The 13255-nt window shown below is 42.7% G+C and overlaps 1 protein-coding gene across 1 annotated transcript in view; it reads right to left on the bottom strand.

The window, feature by feature from the left end:
- UHRF1BP1 (UHRF1 binding protein 1) overlaps nucleotides 1-13255 on the bottom strand; it is an 83029-nt gene that overhangs the window by 57531 nt on the left and 12243 nt on the right. The window contains 1 exon segment of the mRNA XM_015423971.1: nucleotides 2152-2314. Coding sequence (XP_015279457.1) covers nucleotides 2152-2314 — 163 coding nt within the window.

Genomic DNA, 13255 nt, shown 5'->3' with positions numbered 1-13255 from the left:
GACTGAGCCAGCCCTGTGACAGACGTGCTGGGCCCTGCCTACCCGAGCCCCGTGCAAGGCCAGTGAGGTGACACCCAGCCCACATGAGATGAGGTGGAGGAGACTGAGCCCAACCAGCCAAAGCCCTGTTTGAGGCAAGGTGAGAGGAGCAGCAGCGGCGGCACCTGGCAAGACCCACATGAGGTGAGGGAGGCAACAGCTCCCAGCCCCTTGAGCAAAACCAGGGAAACAGGAAAGGGCGCCTGACCTACCCAACCTACCCAAGCCTTGTGTGAGGCAAGGAAACTGGCACCTGGCCAACTGGTGAGGCAGAATGCCTCTTTCTCCTGCTCTCTCTCCCTCCTTGGGGGGGGGGCAGGGCCAGGGGGCTGGGAGACAGGCCCTTTTCCAGGGTTTTTTTATCTCCCAGTCCGTCCCTGCTCACAGAGTTGTTGTGAGGATAAAACGGAGGAGAGGAGGAGGAGAGGAGAATAATGTAAACAGCTTTGAGTCTCCATTGTGGAGAAAGGTGGGACATAAAATAAGTAAATAAATAATAAATAAAGCTGAAGATAGAGGTAGATAAAAGGTAGGTTGGCTGGTGAGTAGGAAGGAGTAAAGGAAGCAGGGAAGGTGAGATATGGTGGCTGACAGAAAGAAGGAAGGAGGAAACAGTGTACCGAGGGGCATACAAGAAAAGATGAGGTGCCCTTTGGAAGTCTTTGCAGGTTCCCCACCATGCAACTGGGCCTGGCCCAACGACCAGCACCACACCACTGGTCCATAGTTTTCCCAGAGAGAGGCTGCCAGCAGTAGGAAAAGGGAGGAAAATTTAATACTGGGGGCAGACAAAGGTAAGCTGGCTGGTGGGTGGGAAGGACAGAAGGAGGCAGGAAAAGGGGAGAGACTATGGGGGCCTACAGGGAAGGGACAGAAAAAATGGTGGGAGAGGGGAAAATTAAATGCCCTTGTGGGATTCCACTTGTATTTTCTAAATGATGCAAATAAATCTCAGGTCAAAAACAGCAGTACCATAACAAGCTGCTCTGTGTACTAAATATAGTAGGTAGCAGACCTGATAGGGCTGCTATGGTGGGAACAGGTGATATCAAAGCTCCTCTTTTACTCAACAATCTCCTAAACCATTTTGCATAAAGTTTGTGACTCTGTGCCTAATCCTAATGGAGCGTAAATGATTACTCCCTTACTTCAACTGAAAAATCAATTTCCTGCTCCCAAAAGAGCTTGGGGCAAGTTTTCAGGAACAGAATATTATGCCCAATATGTAAGCGTACAACATCAACTGTTAAGTACAATCCCTGCAATTACACATTTAATCAGTGCAATTTTGTTGTAAAGCCTAATAGCATAACATACCAGCAATGAATTTTAACTAGACTGTCATGTCCACAGCACTGAGCATACAGAACTTGATCCTCTCCTACTAGTGACTGCAGCAGTTCTCAAAGCATATGATAAGGAGATTAGTTATCTGCGTACATGGCCAGAGCAGATAAGAAAGCAATAGATGGGTGGGTGATGGGCAAGACAGAATAGGAAATATTTTTATTTATTTATTTATTGGGTTTCTATCCCGCCCTCCTCGTGAACGGGCTCAGGGCGGCTTACATTTAAAGGCACTATGTGCCAGAGTACATAAAACCTATAAAACCAGATAAAACAACCATATCATTACAATTAAAGTGCTCAACATAGAAATGATCTTCCAATCACATTGAACATGGCATCCTGTAGATGGACACAAGTCCCAATTCAGCCGTATCTGTCTCGTACGTTACTGTGGCTCCATCTCCATATGGGCCAACCAACTACCCCGGTGTTACTAACAATAATAGTTGGTGGTAGTGGTGGGTGGCTCTTAACTAAAAGCCTGGCGGAAGAGCTCCATCTTGCAGGCCCTGCGGAACTGTTCAAGGTCCTGCAGAGCCCCAATCTCCTCTGGGAGCTCATTCCACCAGGTAGGAGCTGCCACCGAAAAGGCCCTAGCCCTGGTAGCGGTGAGCTATTTATTTTCACTGTCACACTACTTTTATAGTCAAGAAGATATTCAGATCTCCTTGTCAGAATGTCTTATGGCACCCAAAGAAAGCATATAGTAAACAGGCCCAGTAGAGTATGCAGACCACAGTTAATTCTGGGATCTTAACTCACCCTGATTGAAGCTTTGTTACAAAAGACCCGAGTAATAGCTAGCCAAGTGGGCAATTCCAATACATTCTGTAGAACTTCTTCATCCAATTCAAGGTTGGTCAGCTGCCCCTGCCCTTTCAGTGTGCTCAGGTTGATTTTATCTGGGGAGAGATTCTTTGTAAACCTGTAGCCAAGAAAAAAATAATAATTGAAGATCGGTGCAGATCACTGAAAAGAGTGCTGGAACAGAGCCCAGAAGAAATGGGTTTAAATCTCATCCCAAGACATTAACCTAACAAGATGGCCTAGAGCAAATCTGTGTCTAAATCATGCTCCATTCACAATCTGTAAAATGAGAATAAGGATGGGGGGGGGGGAATCTACTACTTACAGTATCCTTTTTCAGATGGTTGCAATTACAAAGATAGACTATTAGCATTCAGGATGGCTTTTTACAACTGCTACCCCACTGTTCTAATGAGAGAGCTGTTAGTTTTTTTACTGGATTTTAATTGTATGTTGTTTTATTATCTTTGTAATATGCCTTGAGTCCAGATTTAAAGAGAAGCAGGCTAAAACTGCTCTAAATGAATACATTGTGTACATTAAAATTGCTACATAATAACAATACCGCAGAATCACTACCAAAGTCTCTCTGCCGGGTTGCAGTCATGTTGGTCCAAATAAAAATCCAAAATCAAACACCTTGTAATACCTTTTATTAAGACCAACCCAAATAACACACAGTAGGCAAAGTCAAGGTGCAACCTGGTACCAGCTCCACCCAAGTCCACCTTAGCTATTCAGGTCTGCCTGATATTCTATGTGAGACACAGCCAAGAGGTTTAAACTATCCTTTTAACATATTCTCCCTTTTTAAACATCCAGATTGATGAAGGGTTCTGGCAGAATTAAAACACTTTCTCATAGTTAAATATTATTTTGGGGGTTTCCGTCAGGAGAATATTCTTATGAAGCAGTATAAGCTCTTGGTCCTTGCTAGTGTAACAGTTCTCAACTCTTCTAGTTCTTCCTCTTGAGAAAGTCCTCTTTCAATTCAGTCACCTGCTCACTAGTTTTCAAACATCAAATATCAAAGCCCACAAGATAATCAAAGAATTCTAATAATGAAGAAGAAATGCATTTTTATCCCATCATTATTCTAAGGAGCTATTTATTCCATTTTATTCTCATAACAATTCAGTACAGTAAATTAGTCCGGCTCTTCGCAACCCCATGGAGCAGATCACACCAAGCCCTCCTGTCTTTAGGCAAGAGAGTAGCTAGTCCAAGGTTGCTCAGTAAGTTTTATAGCAAGTGGGCTTTGAACTCCTCCCACCTACTCCAGCACTCTAATCACTATACCACACTAGCTTTAAACTGATGTACTAGAATGAAGTGGGATGGACATGGTACCTGATAAATGAATACCTTGCGGCAGGAAAGTGAAATAATGAAACTGATTTAAAATTATTGCAGGGCTCTTCTCTTAGAATCCAGGTCTTTGTAAACGTCAAACTGCAATCCCATGTTCCCTTATCTGAGAGTTAAATCCATCTGAATTTAATGGGATTTAGTTATGAGTAAATATGCACAGCATCATCTACAGACCTGGTAAATCTTATATGCACACTTCCAAGCCATTTACACATACTGAATACTTACTGCCATCATGCAGAAATTAATTTCAAAACATAATTGCTATAACTTCCCTATTGTTAATTGGTAGATAAGCAAGAGTAACAATTCCTGTTGGTAACTCAAGTAATAATTTTGGGACTAAGGAGATGCAGAGTTTTCAGGAACTGATTAATAAACAAATATTAGAAACTGTTGCCACTGCAGTGTAGAAGTAGGAATACAGAAGTCAGATACACTGATATTGACACCCTCCTAGTGATGATGTAACATTCCCACAATCCAGTCTTAAACTCAGTTACAGCGATCTAAATCTATTGAAGCCCCCAGGCTTAGAAGGCTGTACTTCTGCTTAGGACTGCACTACCAATTTCCTAGCCATGACCAGAACACTAGCAACATGCTGCAGACTCCTGCCCATCCCTCCTTCCAGAGTGAACTCACCTTCCACCATTAGCTTTGGTCATGGTGTAAAGTTACATCTGCACTGGTGATTGCGAGGTTAATATTAACCAGGATTTCCCTCTTAACAAGGTTACAAGATTAGAACCAACCACAGTCAGCACTGATGCAGATGTGAGGCTATTTCCAGGTTAAAGCACACCATGGAAAATAGGTGGAAATGCAGGCTTTTTAGCTGTTATAATAGTATATTATGAGAATGAGAGAAATTATTTTAGTGTACATTGCTGAAGTTGTTTTTAAAAACTCATTAATTCAGAGTTCCTGGTTTAGTTGGCTATCTTCAATAAAGCAACAAGATTTTTCACCCTAAATATAAAGTTGTGAACACTTTTTTGTTGTTCAGTCGCACAGTCGAATCTGACTCTTCGCGACCCCATGGACCAGATCACGCCAGGACTTCCTGTCTTCCGCCGTCCTTTGAAGTATGCTTGATTTCATGTTTGTTGCATCTATGACACTGTCTAACCATCTCATCCTTTGCCGTCCCTGTCTTCTTTGACCTTCAATCTTTCCCAGCATCAGGGTCTTCTCCAGTGAGTGCTCCCTTCTCATTTGGTGGCCAAAGTATTTGAGCTTCAGTTTCATTATCTGGCTTTCCAGGGAACAGTCAGGGTTGATTAATTTTAGGATTGACTGATTTGATCTTGCAGTCCAAGAGACTCTTAAGAGTCTTCTCCAGCACCATAGTTCAAAAGAATCTATTCTTTGGCGCTTGGCCTTTCTTATAGTCCAACTCTCGCAGCCATACATGACTACTGGGAATACCATTGCTTTGACCATGCAGACTTTTGTTGGCAGGGTGATGTCTCTACTTTTTATCATGCTGTTTAGGTTCGCCATTGCTACTAGGGACTTCATTCTCTCTGTTCAGATAAACTGCTGTGTCATAGTTGCTACAAGCAGTGTACAATATTAATTTACAAAAAGGTTCTATTTATAGCACATAACATTAACATGCATCATGCTGAACTGGTGCAATGAGGTTAAGTCCCTCAGTATGGTCACAAGGATGGCAGAGAGAACAAGAGAAACCTTATTTCCTTTCCAGTATCTCTGCAAAGCATGAATCAACATAGAAATATATTCTGTACCAGAAAGTAGCCAGCACAGAGCTGAAGTTACTTGGGAACATATCTGAATAAGTCTGAGATCTAGAAAAGATGAAGATTACATGCCTGATGATTTAGTAATTATCAAAAGCCCAATAGTATTTCACACACATTCCTCTATGCTAATTCTTCACAGAAGCCCAGCAGGTGGAAAAGAAAAGGTCCCATTGTTAGCAGATTAGATACCCGCATTAATAATGCCCTGTGGTTCTCATTTCCTTTCGCCTGCACTGCCTGCATATGTGCTTCTCTATTGTGAAAGGCACAAAGACAAACTTCAGCAAATCAGCAGAATCAGTACAAAGTTTGTCTCTTAGAAATAGCAATTGATCAGGCAATCCAGAATTTGCTGAAGATCAACTTGGGTTACAACATTTAACATAATCCAACCATCTATGCTTTCTGCATTTACAAGCATATACAAGTGTTCAGCGTTGTTCATATAAGTAGTATCTGGAGCAGAAGCTCTCATCACTATGTGTAGGAAAGTTTAAACAGAAGAGCTTGAAAAGTACAATCCTGTTCAAAAAAGTTAACACAGAATTGCACAAATCCCTACTTCTCACAATGACTTGTATTCTGACCCTTGGCTCCAAGGACAGAAGGGCACTTCTATTTGGTAGAGGAGGTGGAGAATGATTTTTGCTAATTTCACTGTCCCACTGCAATCTACTCAGCCTATTTAAATTTTGTTTCTTGTGGTCAGCAGACCCTTAACAGCACAGCGGACAAACTGGGGATCAGCAACTGAAGAGGAGAATTGGCAGAAAATCTCCCCTCCAAAGATGGAAGAGGCTTTCCATCTTCAGAACCAAGCAGTAGGACACAAACCATTGCACTGCTCATGTGAATAAGCCATTTGTTGGGGGTGTTAAATGCGTAAATCTGGCCACGTCTAACATATTAACCATTAGGGAAGCTCTATGCTGCGGTTTGCTTTTATATTTAAATGTCAGACATGCTAATTCAGATTGCCTGATGCCTGCAAGTCACAAACTGAAAACACGCCAATCATACTGATCTCTGATAATGCAAATACCAGACTAAAATTACCACTGCAAATTCTAGGGATGGGTGGGGGAGGTTACATTATTATATAAAATATGTTAGGTTGTTACAGCCAAAACAACACAGACTAAGGCTTGGCTCCTAAGAGGAAAGTTTCAATTCTGCCAGTCCTACATCCTCAAAAATTCTTTGGTGACATAGGTTTTCATTTCCACTCAGCACACCTTGCTTTAATCAACCTCAGTTAGATTGTCTAGATCAGTGATTCTCAAAACGTTTTGAAATGAGACTTCCTTCTAAACTCACTGTACTTTTCAGGGCCTACTTGCAAAGTAATTCAACACTACTTCCCACTTCTTAAATATTAAATGCATGAATCTGACATCCATAATCACAGAACAAGGTATTTTTAAAATTTTTAATACTTATAAATACTGTAATATATAGTGCATGTTTACATAACTGAGTAATGATGTATTTCATCGTCATTTTGCACATTTTGCCATTGAAGAAGAAGAAGAGGAGACTGGATTTATACCCCGCCCTTCACTTGGAGTCTCAGAGCAGCTTACAAACACCTTTCCCTTCCCCTCCCCACAACAGACACCCTGTGAGGTGGGTGGGGCTGAGAGAACTCTGACACAAACTGCTTTTTGTCAAGGAAAGCTGTGCCAGAGCTTGTGACTGACCCAAGGTCACATCAGCAGGCGCACGTGGAGGAGTGGGGAATCAAACCCGGTTCTCCCAGATTAGAGTCCGCACACTTAACCACTATACCAAATTGACCCTCCCAAAGCATCTTCCCACAGCTCACTTTATTCCTCCTTTTCCCATCTAGCCTTGTGACTCACTTGTGAAAGAACCACAGCACATTTTTGAGTTCTGACCCACAGTTTAAGAACCAGAGGTGTTGAACTTATCTGTTACAAGGGCCAGATCTGACATAAATGTCACTTTGTCAGGCTGGGTCATGAGTGCCATAAAATGTAATGCCAGGTATTGGAGAGATAAACTTTATAAAGAACACAGGCAAATCCAATTAACATTATTATTATTTACTCAAAATACAAACAAAAGCAATTGATTCCTAGCAGTGAAAGCAAGTGATTTACTAGGGAACTCACAAAAGCCCCAATAAATGTATTTAATCATATGCAAGACTAGATTTTTCCAAGGAATACCATAAAAGGGGGGTATTTTACATTTCCATACAAATTAGCTACTCATCATCCTTGCAAGTAAATAAGGTAGTGTTTCAGCACCCTCCCATACACCCAGCCTCAGTAGCCAAGCATGGCTACAATCCTTCTCTTGCTCTTTGTTTTCCCTCTTCCCCATCCTACCACTGAGGATCTCAAGGGGACACACCAGACTCCTCCACCGCCCTACCCCCCTGTGAGGTGGGCCAGGCAGCAGGGTCCTGGCTCAGGAGGAGGGGGGTCCTGAACCTGTCTCTCCTATACCTCCCCCCCTGTTCTCATGCCTCCTGTATTTCCCACAGAAGCAATGGGGCTGAGGGGAAGGCTTGACAGAAAGGCTATTTTTGAAACCTCCAGGAGGTGCTTTTTGTCCTCCTGCAACCCTTTGCCCCTCACAGGCTGAGAATAGGTTGGGGGAGAAGGGCGGTTGCTGTCCCCCACCCACCCCAACACTCACTCTACCTCCCAGCTCTGTGGCTGTTCAGACATGCAGTGGTGACATCAGTGTTCATTTTCCCCTTTGCTCCCCCACTTGCTTCCGAGACCGGGAGTTCTTTCCCCTCAGACGACATGCACAAGACAGCCCAGTTGCCTCCTAATCCATGTGCCAGTCCTCCTCCTCCTCTCTTCCCTGCTGGCCCCATCCCTTCGTTGGCAAACCGCCGCTCCGGATGCCACTCTCTCCAACTCCCCTCACTGTCGCCATTTAGAAAAATGCAAAGCTGGTTGGTGCGGCGGTGGCAGCACTGGCCACTCAGCTCCATCCCCCCAAGAGCACTGCGATCAGGAACGCAAAACCATCTGCCCCCCCCCCCCGCCTAGGGACGCCAGGTTAGCGGTAACTAGGATCAGGGCGTTCTCCCTGGTGGCGCCAACGCTGTGAAATGAGCTCCCTCATGAGATTAGAGTTCTACGGGACCTCCAGCAGTTCCGTAGAGCCGTTAAAACGGAACTGTTTTGCCAGGCATTCCAATAAGACCTGATTACGTCAGTAGTGTCGCACTAGCACTTTATCATAGGATGTATTAGCTGGGATTTTATGGAACTGTATTTTATATTTTGTAATTGTTGGTTTTAACCGAATGTTGGTTTTAAATTGCTTGTAAGCCGCCCTGAGCCGCTTCGGCGGGAGGGCGGGGTAGAAATTTAATAAATAAATAAATATGCAGTTGGAGTAGGTGGGAGGGACAAAACACCATACCTCCTCTTGAAGAACATAAGAACATGAGAGAAGCCAATGCTGGATCAGGCCAGTGGCCGATCCAGTCCCAACACTCTGTGTCACACAGTGGCCAGAAATACCAGTGCCACCAGGAGGTCCAGTAGTGGGGCCAGGACACTAGAAGCCCTCCCACTGTTGCCCCCCCCAAGCACCAAGAAGACAGAGCATCACTCGCCCCAGACCGAGAGTTCCTATCTATACCTTGTGGCTAATAGCCACTGATGGACCTCTGCTCTTTCTCCACTTTCACTGCCATTCCCTCCCACATCGTTACCTCAACCTCTTAGCTCCTAGACATTCCTTTCCATTTTTTGACAGCTTTGACCACACACACCTCACTGCATGCACCTGCTCACACCCCCATGAGCAGCCTCCTGCCTTCCTTCCCTTGTACCAGTTGATCACGGGTTGGGTAAGAGCCTTGGACAGACCAGTTCTGGCCCCTGGGCTGTATGTTTGACAACCCTGGTTTAATTTTTCTTGTTCAGTGAATAGTAAGCCTGTTAATCCTTACAGATCAGATTTCCTTGATCTTTGAATGTGATGTAAGAATTAGTGACAACCGATTGTGGAAAATGATAATTCTATCCGTCAGGCTCTGGGGAAAGGCCTGTTCTTGTTTACAAGCAGATCCTATGTCTGAAACTGCTACTCATCATCAGCAATAACCTACTCAAAAGAGATAACAAGCAAGAAATCAAGCATTTTTTCTGGTCCTCCATCCATGCAGACAAAAATGTAATAGTATTTCATCATAGACTGTTAAGGAATAATCTGCCTTCCTTCAATGGTACAGTTTTATTGGTCATAGCCTTAAGCCTAAATCTCCTCAAGTAGGACACTTTTTAGGGGGAAATCATCTTCCACTTACTCTAATTCTGACTTGGATAAACAAACTGTTAAGCCACCCTCTTTAGTTTCCCATCCTGAATCAGGGACTAAGAGTAAAGAAATGGACCAGATTTAGCTCAAGAGATTAGATCTATAATCTACTGCAAAAAGTGTCGTGCTTTACAATGAGAATGTGTTTCAGCTAATGATGTATCAACCTATTATGATATTTTACGTAGTTCATAGATTCATGTAAACCAGTTAACCTATTTCAACCAGCTAAAAGAAAGGAATGATCAGTTTGACTTTGAATGTCAGACCCACCTGTCAAGGCTGATCCTGCCTTGGTGTGGTAATGTAACCAAGCTGTACCTGGGTTTGGTCTCAGAAACTCCCCAAGTAATACACACACAATAAAGCAAATGCAGCTTTACTAAATAAATTCAAGAAAAAGCTTTAAGAATAAGGCATATAGTTCAGTGGCAGTAAAAATGCACAGAAGAACAATGAAAGCTAACTAGTTACCTCTTAGTGGAGTCCTAAAACAGCACAGTTGGTTTTGAAAGCAAAGAGCATAATTCAGATAAGGCTATGGCCAATAAAACCATTCCATTGAAGGAAAGAGGAAGGAAGGAATCATCTGAGTGCCCACCAATGTCATATATACTACTGGTGGCAAATTCAGGTGGGTAGCCGTGTTGGTCTGAAGTAGCAGAACAAAGTTTGAGTCCAGTGGCACCTTTAAGACCAATGAAGTTTTATTCAAGGTATAAGCTTTCAAGTGCAAACACACTTCTTCAGATACAGTGAAACTTGCAACTCAGCAATTTCCCTTTCTAATCTGTTCTTGAAGTTCCTTTGCAATAAAACAGCCACTTTGAGGTCACTCACTGAATGTCCTGGAAGGAAGAAGTGTTCTCCTACAGGTTTCTCAGTCTGGTGATTCTTGATGTCAGATTTGTGTTCATTTATCCTTTGACATAGGGTTTGCCCTATGTAGAGAACTGAAGAGCATTGTTGGCATTTAATGGCATATACAATGTTAGAAGACGAGCATGTGAATAAACCTATGGTGGTGTAGTTGATGTTGTTAGGTCCAGTGATTGTGTTGTCTGGGTGTCTGTGGCAGCAAAGTTGGCATCTGGGTTTATTGCAAGCTCTGATACCAGTGTCCATCTTCAAATGAGATGTTGTATTATTGTGGGTGGGGAGTTGTTTGAGACTGAGGGGCTGTTTGTACACAAGAAAAGGTTTGCCCCCCAGTACTTGTGAAAGAGAAATGTCATTATCCAGTAGAGGTAGTAAGTAGCTGATGATGCATTGAACTGTTTCAAGTTGAGAGCTGTATGTGACCACTAGTGTTGTTCTGTTATTGTGTCTTTGGGGCCTGTCTTACAACAGATTTTCTCTGGGTATCATTCTGGACATATTCCACCAGGCATTCAAAGAGTTTCACCCCACAATCAACTTGACAATGAACCAATCTATGCAAGAAATACATTTTCTGGACACTACTGTAAAAATACACAATGGATGCAGAAACACCACCTTATACCGGAAACCTACTGAACAACAAGCATACCTACATGCCTCCAGCTATCATCCTAAACATACCAAATGATCCATCATATACAACCAAGCTCTACGCTACAACCGCATCTGCTCCAGGGGGGAAAAAAACCACAGAGAATTTTCTTTTTAAAAACAGGATTTTTTCTCCAACGCCTTTCCCCCCACCTGAGTTTTTCTGATAGAAAAAATAGAAATTTGGGGGCATACTGGAAAAAAAGTCCTATGATTTTTTCTCTTTTCAAATGCATGAAATGCTTTTAAAGACAAGGTGGGCATGTTGTAGTATACAGTACTATACAGATACTTCTGCACATAGAAACATATCTGATCTTCATAAGGGGGAACATACAGGGCTCTCGTTGCTTTTCTGCTGTTGCATACCTTCTGTTGTCTTTTTGGGGACGTACTAAAACTAAGGACAAGCGATTGCCCATAGGCAATACATGAGTACAAATAGAAAATGCATGATTGCCCATAGGGAATAATGGAGAGTACGCTTGCCCATAGGGAATAATGGGGTACATAATTGCAAATAGAGAATCCACAAGAAAGAAGATCCGCGAAACTCGTGGGGGGGGGCGGGGGAGCTCCAAACTCGGCAGCCGGAGGAACCAGCCGGAGCAGGTAAGCTCTCCCCTGCCCTACACTTGCCCATAGGGGATAATGGAGTACATAACTGCCAACAGAGAATCCATGATTGCTCATAGGGACATTTGCATTATGTTCTTGCTTGGTCTCCTCTAGTATTTGTTAACAATTAGTTAACAATTAGTTGAAATAAAATCCAAGTTCCTGTTGGGAAATCTTTCGTTTTATACTTAATACTTGATCTAGTATTTCTCCTAGCTGATCAAATATTTATTAGAAACATTAAAAATATTTCAGTCATGTAATCGCCTGTAGGTCATTTCCATTACAAAAGGGAGGGGGCAGGAAAAATAAACAGTTGGACACCTGGCTGTGTACAGCAACAGGAGTGACTCACTATCACTGTTAATGTGATACTATTCTTGATCCATCATTAGTAGTCTGATAAATTGTAGAAAAGTAATGAGTTGGAGAGAGGCAAAAGCTTCTCTACAGAAAATGCCTTTCCTCGGTTTTCCTAATTGCAGCCACTAAAGCAAAATCACACATGCTTCTAAAGTGCAGGATGGTTGAAATTAGGGTTTAAATCAAGCTTCCTGCATGGCTATCTGTTAAGAAACTCAATACACGTGGCCTTTGCCTTTTTGTTTTTCACAGGTTTTTTCTCACCCACAGGGAGAAAAGGTACAAAAAGCACTTTTGGCACCTGTGAATGTAGTCAGAAAGAAGTGAAATCAACAGATTTCAAGCAGAAGCTAGTAGTCAAAAAATTGTATTTTCTTTTCATTTTCCAGTTTAAATTTTTTTCTTCCATTTTCCAGTTTAAGAACACATATCTGCTTATGAACTATTTTTGCATGCTAAAGATACTTTAACCAGGCGCTCCAAAAGTATTCCAAGGCATGGGGGAAGTGCATGTTAACTACTTGATACGAACTATCTCACCTCTATACATATAATGCCAAAATACGTAGACAGATAATTGCAAAACTGTGTCTACTATGTAGAGGCTACTGCCAATCCACACAGATGCCAAGATTTCATCTGCAGTGCATAGTGCTTTCAACCAGATTCAGCTGGTTCACCAGCTGTGACCTTTCCTCAAAGTGAGATCTGGACACAGGAATCTTATCACCTCCAGATGATTCCTGTAAAGCACTCTATCTTGGGCTTCCTTTGAGAGAGCCTAAAAGTTTTAATCAGACCAGAATGCAGTGACAAGATTGCTAACTGGCATGGACAAAAGGTGGCAGATCGCTTCAGTGTTAAGAGTTTTACTGGGTACCCATCTGCTTCCAGTCCCAATTCAAGGTGATAGTTTTGACCTATTAAGCCTTATGATTGGGGACCTTGGCACTTTAAAAGATTGCCTGCCACCACATAGCCCTGCCTAGAAACTGCAATTTTAATTGCAGGCCCTCTGGAAAATTTCCTGCCTTCTAAGGTGAAGCGAATGGCGATGAGAAACTGGGCCTTCTCTGTGGCTGCTGCCC

The sequence above is a fragment of the Gekko japonicus genome, unplaced genomic scaffold, assembly GCF_001447785.1.
Source record: "Gekko japonicus isolate JY-2015 unplaced genomic scaffold, Gekko_japonicus_V1.1 scaffold370, whole genome shotgun sequence".
In the NCBI taxonomy this organism is placed as follows: Eukaryota; Metazoa; Chordata; class Lepidosauria; order Squamata; family Gekkonidae; genus Gekko; species Gekko japonicus.
Note: the sequence above shows the minus strand (reverse complement) of the source record. Positions and strands in the feature narration are given on the sequence as shown.